This window comes from Poromitra crassiceps (genome assembly GCF_964638095.1).
Source record: "Poromitra crassiceps genome assembly, chromosome: 8".
Classification (NCBI taxonomy): domain Eukaryota; kingdom Metazoa; phylum Chordata; class Actinopteri; order Beryciformes; family Melamphaidae; genus Poromitra; species Poromitra crassiceps.
Window position 1 is genome coordinate 8,128,051 of NC_139629.1, and position 16,606 is coordinate 8,144,656.

Below are 16,606 nucleotides of genomic sequence, written 5' to 3' on the forward strand. Positions count from 1 at the left end.
ACCCAACCCATGGTCAAACCTCTCTCTATCTATGGCTCTCTGGTCAAAGTCAAACCCTCTTGTTTTGCAGTTTATAAAATGCAATATTCATTAACTGTATTAAAAAAAAGACACGAGAAATAGATTAGTAATGGACTGCACATCACACAAGGGATCATTGAGGTATGCGGTTGTCAGAGATGATAACTGACAATGCGACACTCACTGCGCCTGCGCCGATTTACAGGAAGCGTGAACATTTCTTTTCCAGCTGATAGCCAAAATTGTCAACAGTCAAGCCTTCGGGACCTCCGCTACCGTAACGACGTTATTGCCCTAGGTAAATATCTCCGTTTCTCAGAACTGAAAGATACACAATAGCTATATGTCAAAGTATTAATACCATATTGAATGGGGCGTCGAACCATGACTCATTTTTGTCTCACCCGACCTGACTGGTCGGAGCGGTGTCCGCTTCACAGCACAGCACCAGACGATAAGGGTTGGTGATTACTGTGTAGAGATAGCCTACTAACCTGCCCTCTCGACAGTCACCATAATGACGTTTACGCGTGAGAAATGTGTCAAATGAAGAATTTGCTGCAATGATGGACGGTTAGAATTGTTGTCTATGAGAGACAGCAACGTTAAATGCAGCATCCTTGTTAAACTCCAGCCTCACATTGCATGTGACAGCTGGGAGTGGGGGACTGTTTTCAGACATTGCTCTCATTCAGTCAACATAGAATAGACATTCATAGCCAGTAAACCGAAAGTGATTGATTGCACTTGTGCATTGTCTTCCCATGGTTTCTTGTCAAATCTGCCTCTCCTCATAACACCATAGGTAGACTTTACAGAACCATGGGAGGAGGGCCTGTGTTCCTTTGTTTGAGAAAGAGATAGTGTAGTAATGAATGTATTGCCTGAGTCCAGACCTTTGAGTCCGCCCACTCCATGGAGTTGAGTGAAACGACGAGCTTACATTACCTAGCCTGATATAATCAGGCTAGGTAATGTAAGGGTTTTGGCACCACAACAAACCTTGGGCCCTCACCAAGCCGTTTGCGTCTTCCCTTCACACAGAGAAAACACAGAAACAAGAGAGGTGAAGAAGTCATTGGTGAGATTTGACCACACTCTGTCTGAGAGGCAGCGTATCCCCAGAAGCTCCCATCCCAACCCCAGGGAGGAGGCCCAGCCCCCCTGCCGTCTCCTGCTCCGGTCGGTATGAGCTCCAGAGGGAGTGGAGGCCGCTCCAACGGCACACTACCCCAGACCAAGATCTGCCAGTTCAAACTGGTGCTGCTGGGAGACATGGCCGTAGGCAAGTCCAGCCTGGTGCTGCGCTTCGTCAAGGGACAGTTTGACGAGTTCCAAGAGACAACCATCGGAGGTAAGGATGGGGAAATGTGGAACGTGTATATGTGAGGGGAAGGCGGGGCGGGGGGGGCACATGGTGGTTGGGACGTGAGGAGGAGAAGGAGGTAGTCATGAAGAAAAATTCCGGGAAAGGGATGAGTGTAGGAAGTGTTGAAGGATACAAGGTTGCCACTCTTTTGTAATGATACTTTTCAAGGACTTTTCAAACAATAAAACCGGGGGTGGGGGGCAGAATAAAACTAAAATGTATCCACTGCAGGTTACCTAGGCGAACCAGCCCATATTTGAGCTAAAGGCCTTGACATACTTCCGCGTCAAACCCCTTGCCGAATGCGTCGAGGGCTGCCTGCGTGCAGCTCCTTGAAAATGTGACTCGACGCAGCTGGCGCGAACAGCGCAAGTATAATATAATATAGATGGGGAGATAACAGGAGAGAGTGAAAGCTATTACCAAGTATATGCACTACATTCTCTCCTTGGGCTAACTTCTAGTCATTGAAATCCTAGTGAAATCACACAATTTACTCATTTTGCTGGGGACTTCCCTGCAACCCCTCGCTAAGCTGACGTACGAGTATATAGGACCAGCTGCCACTGGCAAGGCTCCAAGTCGAGGCAGACGCAGAAGTATGTTTCAGCCTTAAGAATGCCTACAAGAGAGCACAGCAGCCAATAACAACTCAGCGATCAGGAAAATTGCTGTCTGCTTGTAGCCTATGCTACTGATGACGTGTCCCAGCTCATGCTGTAGCATGTATTTTAAACCTATCAAGCTTGGTCCAGCATAGTCTCAATGCCAGACCCATGAGAGTTCTTACGCTGATACACTACGTTATGGCATGCTGCAGATCTCTCTCTGGGTCTGGGACACTTTCCCTCAGAGGGCTGGTTATGGGAGGGAACCGTTCACTTGGCCAGTCATATGCCAGTGATGGCTTCAGTCCTCTCCAATCAGTAACGACTTTGCGATCAGACAACACGGGAGGCGCAGCCCATTTTTCAAACCGCTCTCTCATCGGTGCTATGACCGGTCACTCATTCAATTTCAACCCGCCTTCAAAACCAGCAGTGGCTGTCAACTGGCACAGACTCACTTATGTAGTATGCGGAGCGCAGCGATTCAACTTAATATTTGAGTCTGGGGAGAGACTAGGTCCAGCACTACTGATGATGTATAAAAATTGTATCATAGGTGAATTTTGAGAGTGCACAAGGCTCAAACTCAGAGATTATGGTAGGCTAAATCCAAGCACTTTTGCGGACCACTTTATAAATCCAAGCACTTTCAAGTCCTTTTCAGATCTGTAGCACTAGCAACCCTGAGGATGGAGCCTTTGTAACCTGTCTACCTTTTGCCTCCAGCTGCATTCCTGGCCCAGTCAGTGTGCCTAGATGACACCACAGTGAAGTTTGAGATCTGGGACACCGCAGGACAAGAGCGATACCATAGCCTGGCTCCCATGTACTACCGTGGGGCGCAGGCCGCTATTGTGGTCTTCGACATCACCAAGCCGGTATGGTTTAGAGACACATTATGTCAACATCTGATATTCTATATTTCACTCAGGATGTTCAAGAGATTGTCCCCAAACTGATGAATACATGCCCACATTATTGATTTGTATTTCATGCACAACATCCATGAGCAGATAGCGTCCACTCCCTCTAGCTCTCCGCCTTGTTTATACTTGTGTGTTGATGTAATGATCTTACCTTGGTCCTGTGTTTATGCAGGATACTTTTGAGAGAGCAAAGGCCTGGGTGAAGGAACTACAGAGACAGGCCAGCCCTAACATTGTCATCGCCCTGGCTGGGAACAAGGCTGACCTGTCAGAGAAGAGACTAGTGGAGTACGAGGTAATGCACTCTTCTCCTAACCTGACGCTGCCAGATAGTTTGCTTTCACATAACCATCTGGGAACAAGTCGCTCGCTTTCAAAAGGGCAGGCACTTTCAAAAAAATACCCGCCAGGTGATTGGATGAATGCCCGTAGCTGCCTCTGGATGCTGATTGGTGCGAAACCACTGGTGCTTCGGATTCAACCCAGTAGATTGGAGCGTGGCGAGATGGATTTGTCATGTGATCGTGATCTCATGATCATAGTTGGAAGGAGGATATGATTTCACCGCTGTCTGTTAGCAAGATATCTCAAAAAGACACAAACAAATGTGGCCATAATTTTGCCCATGGCCCAATTAGATTGATGATGATCCATGCTGTATGTGGAACTTCCACCATTAGGCAGTTTTCACTTTGAAGCCATAACGATGATGCTGTGCTGGATTTATGCTGTGTACATGTGCTGCTGGGAAAGTCCAGGACTTCCACGTCATCTGCAACACAGCATTGCATTCATGTGCAGTTTTGTTGCAACTCAAAACTGGAAGACAAACGATAAACAAACATAATGTTACAGAGGCTCACGATAAACAAACATAATGTTACAGAGGCTCATGATAAACAAACATAATGTTACAGAGGCTCACGATAAACAAACATAATGTTACAGAGGCTCACGATAAACAAACATAATGTTACAGAGGCTCATGATAAACAAACATAATGTTACAGAGGCTCACGATAAACAAACATAATGTTACAGAGGCTCATGATAAACAAACATAATGTTACAGAGGCTCCAGCTTTGGAAGTTGGAGAACAGTTCCGTGTTGAGAGTTGGCAGTAGTTGTAAAATAAATTAATTAACGAAAAATAACCTTACTAGTCCAAAGCTTGACTTTTCAGCTCTGCTGAGTGCTGAATTTAATAGCTTTTTCAACCTGGTTTGTGCTTTAACAATGATGTATTTGTATTTCTTTCTGCATTGTGTTGTAAAGGAAGCCCAGACCTACGCTGAAGACACTGGTTTGCTCTTCATGGAGACTTCTGCCAAGACAGCCATGAATGTCAATGAGCTCTTCCTGGCCATTGGTGAGTGTCTGTCTCCTCCCACACTTGGCACAAGCATGCACAAGGATATGATTAGAATGAGTCCTTATATTAGAGAACAACACCTATTCTACTAGAGACTACTGTTACTTCTGAGTCTGACCACCTGTCAACTGATTGACATGCCAAAAAAATTCCCTCCCACTTCTCAATGAAGCGAAAAAGATGCCAAAAACAGACACCCAGAACCCTACACACGCAGCGCGACACCGGGGAGTCAACCTCCAGGACCCGGATGCCCACTCCAACCGAGCCTGCTGCGGTGGAAACTAGAGTCCCCCCACCCTGCTCCGCCCTCCACAACACCACCACCACGGCCCTTCAACCACCCTGTGTCCTTCAACCGACCCGTGGGGCTGGGCCAGACTGGGGTGGGGGGCGACCCAGCCTGCACTCACCCACCCATACCCCTCCAACCCTCCACCCGCCCTCCAGTCCACCCAGACAGATGGCCTGAGAGAGAAGTTCAAAGCTAGAAGAGATCAAGAGGAAATGGGGGGGGGGGGAGAGAGGTAGAGGAGAAAGACGGCATCTTTTGCACGTGTGTCTGCTTACCGCCGACCGAGAGATTCTGCTTGAAGGAAATCCCAAGGCGAGATTATGACAAAGAGGCTGAGATAGAGAAGAGGAAAAAGAAGAACGTCGTGGAAGAGTGACAAGCCTGGTGTAGTATTTAGCACTAATCGTGAATGTTCTCCCTCGTCGCACTCTGCCTCGAGTCATTTCAGTCACAGTCCTATTAGATTGTGTTATGGAGGCGCAACACTGTGTGGCACCTACTCATTAGTGCCCCAAGAAGAAGAAAAAAGTCCAAGGCATTTGGAAGATGAATAAAAGAAAAGAAGCCAATGGGAGAGAGGAGATTCCCAGTCTGGCTGTTCTCTTCTTCTTTGTTGAGGCCTGCGTCTGTTAGCCCTGCATCGCCCCCTGCTTCCTCCTGAATGTGCATCACCCTCTGCTGTGAATAATGCCACATATTGTAACCCTGGAATGATCTCCTAATCCCTCTCTTCTCTGCCGAGACTGTGAGGCCATTTACACCTGGCGCTAACATGCCTTTTCTGTGAACAGATTGCAATCAGATTGTGTTTTATCACTTGAAATGCCAGGTGTAAACACCCCCAAAACGCATTGAAGAAGGATTGCAATCTGATCGGCCAAACCACCTCCGGAGGTGGTCAGGGATGCATTGTGTACACATTGAACACAAGTGTAAATGCAATGTGTCCTCTCAATCTGGATACAGCAACTTTATGCGGATTGAGAGGACAACCATTTCTGCAATCTGATTGCAATCAGATTGCAGAAAATGCATGTTAACGGCAGGTGTAAATGGAATCTGGCTGAAGTGATAAAATACAATCTGATTGCAATCTGATCACAGAAAACGCATGTTAGCGCCAGGTGTAAATGGCCTCTGTGTGTCACCGGCACTATCCAGAAGACCCACCCCAGATAAGACCTATGTTAGAGGGCACAGTTTACCCAACATGAAGCTGTTTGTATTTATTTAAATTAATTTATTGTCAGATGTTTTGATTTCTCTGGTGCTGGAAGCAACACTGACTGGTCTGGTCTCTCCCATACACCCCCCCCCCTCCTGCTCACATTTCTTCTCTCAACCAGTCCAGTTTCAGTTTCAATATGCACACAAACTCTATGTGTGGCCAACTTTCCCCGTTTAACGTTAACATGGCTCTTAGAAGATGCTCATTGGTTAGATTCCTTCTCCATACAAGATTAATTAGTCAACCAATAGAGATTATAATCCTAGGTAGGTACATACAAACATTTACACCCCCTACAAATGTATGAACAGGTCACAGTGCCGTGCCCCTGGAGCAGTTTGGGTTTCAGTGCCTTGCTCGAGGGCTCCTGAGGACTGATGGTTGGCACCACAGACTATAGCTCTTGATAGCAACAAGATAGGCTAGATATGTAATGTAGCTAGTCCCATGACTTTAATATCGCTACGGTATGAGCTGGACTCTGTTAGGTGTAGCCACTTACATGTCTGTAGCACACAAGACATTGATTAAACCCAAATAAAGGGTCTCTCTAAGGGATTACATTGAACACAGAACATTTAAATCACTGTTTTGGACAGATCAAAATAGAAAACCCTTGCTTGTGAAGTAGAGTAGTAGTGTAATGTACATGTAATTATACATCCATGATCCCTTAGAGCCGCTTTCCTTGTAGAAGTATTTTTAATGTTCACTCACTCTGCCCTCGTGTTTCCAGATGAAGGAAAGTGGACGATAGGGAAATCTACTGAGACTTCTTATAGACCGCCATACTGTAGGAGAACATGTGGTGGCACTCAAGCCTATCTTGTGTTTAATGTGTTCCTCATCTGTCCAGTGTCTTCAGGCTAAGTTGTTGGAGAAAATGAAAACAATGTCTTTAATGCTTTTAATGACTACCGTAAATATAACTTGATATGGTTGCTGCTGTTCAAGGCTTGGCTGAAAAAAAAAAGGAATGGATTGGTGAAAATACAAAAAAAAACAGAAGTGCCTATAATTCCCTTTTCTGTGAATGATGTTTGGGGCTTCCTGAGGGTGTGTGCTTCGTGTGAATCATGTTTGGGACTTCCTAAGGGTGTGTGCTTCATAGGCAAAGTGCAAGACAACCTTCTCCCCGACATTGGCTTCTGCTATTAACCGATAACGTGGCACCCTGTCATTAGGCTATATTGGCTCTTTGCATGGTTGTAAAGAGCTCTCGTCAAATACACTGTATGTTATGTGTCGTCTCATTTTAATGAACATGTGTGTTGATTTTACCAGAGCACATCTGTGAACCTGGATTGAAACTTTCAAGGACTCTAATCAATGTTATAAATCTGCTTGACAAATGCTGGTGTCATGGAAAATCCTTGTTCTGCTTTATCTTTCATATTCATGGCCATGCATATTAGACATTGCATAACAGGTTAAAATGTGCTAAATTACTTATGGACAATTTATTTTGGCTGATATTCAAAGTTTTTTTCTTCTTCCCCCAGGACACACAAAAATTAGCTCATGTAAAATTGTTTAGAATAATGAATAGCATTCACTTTCACTCATTAACTCAATGATCACAAGTACAGTGTCATGTGCAATTAAGATGACAGTTCATTAAGTGGAATGGACTCAATTTCCCATCAGCACCTCTGTATAGTGTTGTTCAATAAAGCTGTGTATGGCGCCATGAGCGCAGAATGCTGAATCTCTTTCAGTTGACTCTCAGGAAGAAAAGGTCACACAAGTATACCATTCACACTTTATTAGTGGACAGTGGACACCCATGTTTTCTCTTTTGGTGTTCTTTGCAAAGCGGCTGCTGTTTCCCCTACCATTGCCTTGTTGGGAAGGTGGCCCAACCCCCTGAAACAATCAAAATAAGTTTATTTGTCTAATTTATGTGCACTCGTTTCATTTCATTCCCACCCCCCATAAAAGCAGCAAACTTAGGGGAAACACTGGGCTGTACAATGGTCTTTGTCACTATGCAGCACAACAGCTCATTAATTCAGTGGAGGGGGGGATATTTTCAGAAATCAATTTCTTTCATTGCCAATTTAATTTTTGAAATTACTATTTACAGACAAAAAGTCAAATCATACAACTTAAAAATACATTTGAAACACAGGAATGGATCATCCCTTACCTAAAACTTGTTTGTTTGAATTGATTAAAACTGATTTCTAAAAAAAAATAACGATAAGCTGAAGTGACAACACTTTGATGGCAATAATTGCCTCTATGTAAAAAAACGAATGCTTTGTTTTACAAATCCATGTAGACAAATTGTACACTTAAGGGCAAATTACATGGAATAAGTCCACTCTGTTTGCATCACCTCACCCTGACCCCTAATTCTCACTCTCCTCATCATCATCATCCGCTGTTGTGTAGATGAGCTGGTTCCTGCGTTTGATTCTGGGGGTTATGCCTGTACTGCCGGCATCCACCGTCTCACCGCTGGTGCGCTTGGGGATACGGACCACTGGCGCATCCCCCTCCCCACCTTCCCAGAGTTCTTCCTTCTCTGCTGAAGGCTGCGGCCGGGCCGGGGTCGGGGTAGAGTGGGAGGGAGGGGGCAGATTCAGGGGTAAGGGGAGGCGAAAAGGCGAGGCATCGGATGCAGGCTCAGGCAGAACCGTACGGCCGGGGGTATGGATCTCGCCTGCGGGACAATCAGAGCGCTTCTCTCCCTTCGCCACTCCCGTTGACTCAGAACCGTTCTTCGACTCTTCCTTATTCTCTGCTCCCTCTTCTTCCTCCCACTCATCCTCTATCGTAATCTCATCTGGGTTATATGAATTAGACAATGCCGACGTGTCTGTTGGATACTCGCTGGGCTCATCCACGCTCCCTGTGCTGTCGCCCTCGTCTTCCTCCTCCCCTCCGGTGCTGCCCAGAGCTCCTCCCCGCTCGTCGGGCCGGGCGTAGATGTCTGTGAGGCCTATGGTGGCGCAGAGCTCCGTGGTCTGGGGGTTTGTGCTGCAGCTTGGGCTGGTGTGCGGCTGGGGCTTGGCAGGGTCGTAGACCGGCACAGTCCGGCTGAAGTTCTCTGGAATAGCGAGCTCGCCGCCCAACCCCTCCACCACCTCCATCATAGCAGCTTCTGAAGCGCTGAAGTCCCACCTGATGGAAATATACAGTGTGCTTGAGAGATGTGACCACATGAATAGGGATGGGTATCGTTTAATATTTTTCGATACCGGTGCTAAAACGGTACTGGTGCCTAAACGGTGCCTGAAACGGTACTTTAAAAAAAAGTTAAAGCATATTTAAACCTATTTTATATTTAAAGAGGCTGTAAAGAGGATTTCAAACAATCATTTTATGTGTTATGCCCTAGAATGTTAGTGAAGGTGCGTGCAGCGCCTGTTTCCGAGCACCGGAGGGCGGATATTTCACTGAGCAGCTCGGGCATGGCACCTAAATGAGGCACCTAAATCTGGGTTGCAATTCAGTACCGGTAGTATTGGTTGTAAAAGTACCGGTACCATATTGGTACCTTGTTATGGTACCCAACCCTACACAAGAACCAAAACTAGGAGGCCCAGCAGCTGTGTAAGCGAATGAGAAGTATGTTTGAGTTAACTGCAGAGAATATGAGAGTGAATTCACATGAGCAAAGTTTCCGGGATTATGCTTGAGCTGTTGAGCCGTACATTCACACAGCAAAATGTTTGCCTCGCCTTACTTGCAAGAATTTCATTACCCAACTTGAACAATAAGCAAATAAATCAGCATTATGACATCAAGCACTCCTGACAACAGAAAGCAGCTAGGTAGGGCTTTAGTCACACTCACAGCCATTACACTGCTTTAAGGTGATTGGCTTTGGTTTGGTTTACTGGTTATATTTACAGTATTCAAAAATACTACGAATTTTAACTCGCAATCCCTCTTTGCTTCAATTTGTGATGCAAAGCTGTCGCCATCTTGCACCGTTCTCCACCTTCAACTGACTTTGAATACATTTGATCCACCTCTAATTTGGTTTTGTCTTTAGTCTCATTTGTGACCAGACTGCATGTGTACCGTTCATGCAGGCCATTGTTCTGCGGAGGGTTCCAGGGATGTGAGGTGGTCCTCTGTAGACTGTTGGTGGCCTTCAGAATAGCCAGCCACTCTGGATCATACTCCAGACCGTCAGACGAACCGGCTCTCTCTGGAACATCCACAATCTGGAACACAAGCACATTTCCTTGCTTCCAACTGAGTCTAACCAGCTCAGATCCTTTGCAAATCCCACTAGAAGACTCACTCTCACCTGTAAGAACTCCCTGTAGGGCAGACATTTATCCAGAGACAGGAACTTGGTTGTACGTGGGGCAGCATTACCTTTGGGCTATGAAGAAAAGAGTACTCAATGAGTTATAGTATAAACACTAGTTTGAATACTTTAAATTATATATACACACACAAAAACTCTCACTGGATGCTGCTTGAGGGCTGCAAATTTGACGTGGAGGTGTGCAGAGAACCAGTAGGTGGGCTGAAGGTGGGCCAGGAGCTCAGCAGCAGCAGGACTTCCCAGTGTGTTCGACTCCACCTCCTGACGCAGGAACTTCTTCTTGCGCAACAGTTCCCCCGTGCTTCCATAGTGGTAGATTCCACGAGGCCAGTCATGGCTCATGAAGATGTCGATGGGCATCTGGATCTGAACGGAAATAGAAGAAAAAACACATGTATGAGTAAATACACTTTAATTTGATAAATACGTGGACCGTGTTTTGAGCTGCATTTCTGGAAAATACATTGTAGCTATGATATTCACCTGTTTTAGTTTGAAGACCTCAACATTTCGGATGTGGTAGACACTTCGCAGAGTGTCAGAGTTGTATGGAGGGAATTCATGGTGACCTGTAACAGGTGACCCCTTGTATGTAGTAGTGTACTATATATTGTATATAACTTTAGACATAATAAATAGAAACAACAAACTCACCCTTTCTGTAGTCATGTGATTTGAAGATTCCAGATACGCCGCCAATTCTAATGCCTTTGTAGCGAATGACGCCAGCATAACCTGAAGACATATGGTGCCAAATCAAGTCAGTGAGTTAATGAATGGGCGCATGGACAGATCATTCACATCCGCTGTGTGTTGACCCCTACCCAGATAGTAGATGTTGGGAGCCACCCAGCCTCCATAAGGCAGCTCCTGCATGTGGTTGGATGCCTCGTGGTTGCCTCCAATGAAGATGGTCAGGACTGGAGCCTTCTTCTCTCCAGAGTAGTATCTGCAACAGAGACCATGGTTATAAGTTAAATACTTTTAATGCTTTGAAAAGCAGGATGAAAGCAAGCAGAGAGCTAAGATAAGATAAGATAGAGCAAACTGACTTGTAGAAGGTCTGCATCGTTCTGTATTTGGCTGGCACTGCCATGCACTTCATGTCTCCCTCATTTCGCACCGCCTGGAAGTCTCCACAGCACAGCAGCAGGTCAACTTTCACCCCTTCCTTGTTCTCAAGGTAGCCAATTGTCTCGTAGATCTTGTCCAGCTCACCGTGACAACAGCCTTCTACTGCGATCTTCATGGTGGACAGACAGGTGAGCCGTGGGCTCTCACAGGAGGGTGTGGCAGTGCACAGGACTATCCCGCCCGACACTTAAGGTTGGTTGTATTCTTCTGTGCTTGTCTAGGGGCTGTCAGGCAGCCTCCACACTGAAGCAAAGTTAAGGCGAAGTGTCCTGCTACTTTGTAGACAAGCTTTGCCTTGATGGAGTTTTAGTAATCATTCTGTATGGACACAAATGGAGGGCAAAACATTAACGTAACGATGAGACTCGAGAGTGGTTAGGTCGGATGACATTTTACATCAGAAGTAATACATTATGCATTTGTAGTATCGGAGTATACATTCAACATACAAGTTCAATTACATTCTACTACTGGAAAGTTACACGCAGCATTTATGGAGCAGAGAGCATGAACTAGCTGAAGAATAGCTTAGCTTCAGCTAGTCGACATGGTGCCATAGGGCTCTGTGAACCCTGAACCACATTTCTCCAACACGGCCCATGCAACAACAGAACAAAAGCTGCTAACAAGCCAAGTAGCATTACTCACAGCGACGAATTTATAGCAGAGGAGTGTGTTGGTCGAGTCTGTCACGCCGTAAGGTTACAAACTATTTCTCAAAATCATGTTTATGCCGTAAATGTGCAGAGCCAAAACCGAATGAATTTTCCCTCCCTGCGTCGACCAGCGAAGGCGCATGCGCAGTATTTCACAAACTCGAGTAAAACTCATTTTCAAACAGCGGTAGCATATTCCATCAAACATTTGGCAGGTGCAATTCTCGTATTAATATCTGTTATTCAATATATACATATAAACAGTTCATCATATAATATACAACAATATTCTCGTCGAGCGCATAAACATGTTCTGTATTTTATCTCAAGTTATTTTGTCGAATCAGTCAGAGACAGGCCTCGGCTACGTCACACTTATAAACAAAATTTACTTAACTGACAAATCCACTATCAATCAGAGAGCTCGCTAACTTTGGTTATTTTTGGGATATTTCAGTTGCTGATGGTTACGGTCGTGCCTACAACGGAACAGTAGCTACCCGTCAACACTTCTGAAGTGTTGTTGGGTGATTTAGCTATTTACTTTTGTAAAGCCACTCACAGCTGCTCTGGGGGGCGGAGTGTCTGGAAAGTGCTGCTCCGATTGGGGCGCTCGATCGGGGGAAGAGAGATGGCGTGCTTGTTGGAGGCCCCTCTCCGCATCAGTGTGCTGTCTGTGAGTCTCACACTCATACTTTGGAATAGAATGTTCACATTTTTACAGTGCATTCACTATGACAGTAAGCCGCTAATGTAAATTTCTGTATCGCACGAAGCTAGCAACTGGCGAAGTCAATGAGGGATTTTAATTTGCTTGCTAGCCTACAAGCTAAGGGCTTTGCAACATGTAGCATCGAGGTGGTCCACCTACGTAGCTGTTGGTGAGAACATTTTGCATCCCGGGCTTTCTCGGGCGGGCGGGGAAGGTCTGGTGTTTTGGTATGCGCCATCGTATGCGCGCGATGAAAGCAAGAATCCACCTCCTCGACGTCCTCGGTGAAACAAACCAAACGCTCTATATGTAGCTGTCAGTGTCGCCCAGAATGAGTTAGCAGCTAGTAGCCAGATGCCAGTGCTGTCACAGGCTCGTTTTGAAAGAACCAAGCACCCAAAGGGAATGTGTGGTGGGAAATAGTTGCAATAATGCCCTGGGTTCCCATTCATTTGGATCAACAACAATGATCTGTCCCTGAACATTGTACCCAATTATAATAGCAAACATAACGTAAGCTAAATATGCTCCAGATAAGCTGTTAACGTTACAACTCTATCTTACCCTAACAACTTAGCGAAGTTAGTGGCTCAACTGTTGTGTCAACAGTGTCATGTTAGCTACGTCAAGCCAAGTGAAATAAGTTGATAAATGTATGTAAGTGGGCTGTCAAGACAAGGATAGTCAATGCAGTGGGAACGCCCCCCACATGTTAGCAGGCAGCAGGAGTTACTGTTTTTGGTCAAAAACCGCTTCCCTGCTTGATAGATAGCATTGATATTTAACGTGTATGTATTAATAACATTCACACGTCAGACCACTGGATGGATCGTGGTTCCACCTCTCGAGTTGGATTGGAATGGCCGTGCCCCACTTTCTTTGTAGACCCAGTGAGATCAGGCATGTGTATTTATTTGCATTTTATTGAGCAATGTTTGCCTTTTTAACCATAAGCTCAGCTTATATTTTGACATTCTGAGTGAGAGCAGAATTAGCTCAAGAGTTTGATGTATAATATAATGTCGCGTTAAAGTTGTGTGAACTGTCACAGTTTTTTTAAATGTGAACAGGGTTAGCCGGCTAGAGTCAGACACTCAAGCCTCCCAAAGCTCAGGCTCCATAGGGTTCCATTGCCGTTGCCACCCAGTGACGCAGTTTGTTTACCAAAATGCTGCTCGGCTGATCCCTCGTATGCCGGTATATCAGAATTATTTTATTCGGCCAGCGTATGTTTGCACATTATGAGAAAATGGACTTTGCTGTAGTTGGTGCACAAGTTACATATTGATACATAATGTTAGACACCACAATATGAATACATTTACAACATACAAGATATCAACAGAGTATTAACAGCCCCAAGTGTGGCAATTTGCAAGGCAAAGTGACAGGTACAAGTACAAAGTTTGGAAAAGTACAGTTAGCCAATTTAACCAAATATATACACAATACAACAGAAATAGCAGAATATTAACAGGTTATATGTGCTAAAACCTTGTCTGGCACCAGAACCCAATAGTAGCGACTGGCTGGTCTGGTAGTAAGCTGGCATTGGTCTATTGTTGGCTCCTCAAGGATCATATGGAACGTTCTGGTTAAAGGCTATGATATAAACATCAACACATTCATCAGGTGACACATGCAGCCACTCAGGGTCATGGATATCTCACAGCTTTCAAGTGTGCTGTCCTGGATGCTGCTGTATATGTCGGTGTGTTTGACCCGGAGTGTATCGGGGTATCTGCGGTCCACAATGCCTTCACTGATTTTTTTTTTTTTTTTTTACTCTACTATTTTTTCCAGCAAAAAATTTACCTGGTTATCCATGCAGACCTATATTCTGACAGATACATTTTTTTATTCTTTATTTTGTTAAATTGGGTTTAAATTATATTTTAACAACCATTTAAAGATCCTAAAGTATTACATTTTCATTTGAGAGTGTGTGTGTGTGTGTGTGTGTGTGTGTGTGTGCGTGTGTGCGTGCGTGCGTGCGTGCGCGTGCGTGTGCGCGCGCGCGTGTGATGCAAGCCCTGAGTGACCCTACCCGGAAAACATGTGCGGGTGACTTGCGTCATTCATGCATTTCTTGTCTTGTCACTTTGTGTCTCATCCCCATGCAGGAGGTCACCGCCACCAGTCGCCATTATGTTGACCGGCTGTTTGACCCCGACCCACAGAAAGTGCTGCAGGGAGTCATGTAAGTTCAGCTGCTATTGTACCGTCTGTTCATCCATACAGACGGGGAAGTGATGTGGAGTGAATGATGTCATGATGAATTGTTTTGCAATGAACCTGCTGGGTGACTAGTTTGCATAATGAAGAGCAGGATAGAGCAGCTTGTTTTGGAGAAAGCAGGACTGATGGTGGTGTGTGTGTGTGTGTGTGTGTGTGTGTGTGTGTGTGTGTGTGTGTGTGTGTGTGTGTGTTTACATGTGCAGGCCTGCACGTGTCTTCTTTCAAAATACATGTCACTATTCAGTGTGTCGCGCTCGCTCGCTCTATTTCATTTTATTTTTAACCCTGACTAGGCTAGCTCTGGTTACGCCGCGAGCCGCCGCACTAGCCTAGCAGCTGCCTGACTTGCCTTGTCTGCTACAGCTGTACTTTTCCACTAGCCTCATTCACCTGCCACCTGATATCATCTGGGGCACATTCACTGCAGGGGAAATGTTGCATGACGAACGTGTAGTCAATACAAGCGGACAGCCTCACACTGTGACCTACAAGAAGCTGGAACACATGTGCTTTTGATGTATACCTGCTCTGTTCAGAGTCAGTTGACTCAGACCACAGTTAAAGGGATAGTTCGGTTTGTTTGAAGTTGGGTCCTATCAGCTAGTCAGATACACTAACGTAATTCGGTACAGTGGTCTGGAAGCGAGGCGCAGTGTCTAACGAGATCCGGCACCCAGAGGAGCAGCCTCGCGCAGCCTCACCAGCCTTTTCTCTCTCAGTACTGGGGGTCAACAACTAAAACGTAATTTAGCCACCTCAAACAACACCCACCTAAACAAATCGATATCTGTGTACATGCACGCTCTATTTGAGAATTTTCTACGCTTTACTTTTCCGCCAAACAGTCATTTCATTCGGTACTGCTTTTTCTCCCAACCGTACAACCACCGTATTCCTCCGCTAAAGCCAGCACAGAGCACAGAGCCGCGGTTTACAAAACAGGAAGGCTTAGAAGAGAGATAAAACACTGACTTACTTTAGAGACAACAAGTCACCTGGCCTCTCTGGTCTGGGTCGTTTTCCATAATTTATCCTGGGAATGGTGAATAAGGTCTGCAGGGCACCCCGGCATTTAGGCAGCAGGCGCATCTCTCTGCCTGTTCACTCTCTGCAAAAGTTCCTCTTCTGTATTCTCTCTGGTTCATAATTGTATCCTCTTGTCACCAAGGTGAATGGCATATCATCCTCGCTATCAAAATCACTCATATTTTCGTTCGTGTATTCTATTTGTTGTGTCTTCAAACCGGGAGAAATAAAATAGCCTACCCCCAAATAACTGCGGAGTAATCCAGTGCTGCGGCTCGGAGCTGGCTTTTAGCGGAGGAATACGGTGGTTGTACGGTTGGGAGAAAAAGCAGTGCCGAATGAAACTGCTGTTTTGCGGAAAAGTAAAGCGCTGAAAATTGTCAAAATAGAGCGTGCATGTACACGGATATCGATTTGTTTAGGTGGGCGTTGTTTTAGGTGGCTAAATTACAGTTATAGTTTTAGTTGTTGACCCCCAGTACTGAGAGAGAAAAGGCTGGTTTGGCTGCTGCTCTGGGTGCCGGATCTCGTTAGACACTGCGCCTCGCTTCCAGACCACTGTACCGAATTACGTTAGTGTATCGGACTAGCTGATAGGACCCAACTTCAAACAAACCGAACTATCCCTTTAAGTTGGGAAACACCTTGCTGCGGCTGTGCTGAGGCTTGCTGCTGTCTTCATAATGTACATAATATCAGATGATGTAGCTCAGGGGCTCTGCTGCACTG

General features: G+C 45.5%; 3 protein-coding genes across 4 annotated transcripts in view; 2 read left to right on the forward strand and 1 right to left on the reverse strand.

Moving 5' to 3' along the window:
- Positions 1 to 219: 219 nt before the first annotated feature.
- LOC310781695 (ras-related protein Rab-5B-like) lies at positions 220 to 7,364 on the forward strand. 2 transcript variants are annotated; one of them, XM_083642289.1, is made up of 6 exons: positions 220 to 319; positions 1,066 to 1,375; positions 2,725 to 2,876; positions 3,097 to 3,219; positions 4,201 to 4,294; positions 4,470 to 7,364. In XM_083642289.1, the coding sequence occupies exons 2-6, from the start codon at positions 1,210 to 1,212 to the stop codon at positions 4,583 to 4,585; spliced, it is 651 nt and encodes a 216-aa protein (XP_083498415.1). In that variant the 5' UTR covers positions 220 to 319; positions 1,066 to 1,209; the 3' UTR covers positions 4,586 to 7,364. The 2 variants fall into 2 exon arrangements, with proteins under 2 accessions (XP_083498415.1, XP_083498416.1); XM_083642290.1 differs by having other exon boundaries at positions 252 to 319; positions 1,041 to 1,375.
- Positions 7,365 to 7,610: 246 nt separating this feature from the next.
- Positions 7,611 to 12,029, reverse strand: dbr1 (debranching RNA lariats 1). Its single transcript, XM_083641354.1, has 9 exons — positions 11,894 to 12,029; positions 11,164 to 11,563; positions 10,936 to 11,060; positions 10,766 to 10,846; positions 10,595 to 10,680; positions 10,253 to 10,477; positions 10,088 to 10,165; positions 9,856 to 10,001; positions 7,611 to 8,949 (listed from the first exon to the last, which is right to left on the reverse strand). Exons 2-9 carry the CDS (start codon positions 11,358 to 11,360, stop codon positions 8,175 to 8,177), a joined length of 1,713 nt encoding a protein of 570 aa, XP_083497480.1. The 5' UTR covers positions 11,361 to 11,563; positions 11,894 to 12,029; the 3' UTR covers positions 7,611 to 8,174.
- Positions 12,030 to 12,332: 303 nt separating this feature from the next.
- armc8 (armadillo repeat containing 8) overlaps positions 12,333 to 16,606 on the forward strand; it is a 37,182-nt gene continuing 32,908 nt past the window's right edge. Inside the window, exons 1-2 of the mRNA XM_083642390.1 lie at positions 12,333 to 12,577; positions 14,737 to 14,813. Of these exons, the coding sequence (XP_083498516.1) occupies positions 12,533 to 12,577; positions 14,737 to 14,813 (122 nt within the window). The 5' untranslated portion in view covers positions 12,333 to 12,532. The remainder of the gene's footprint in view (positions 12,578 to 14,736; positions 14,814 to 16,606) is intronic.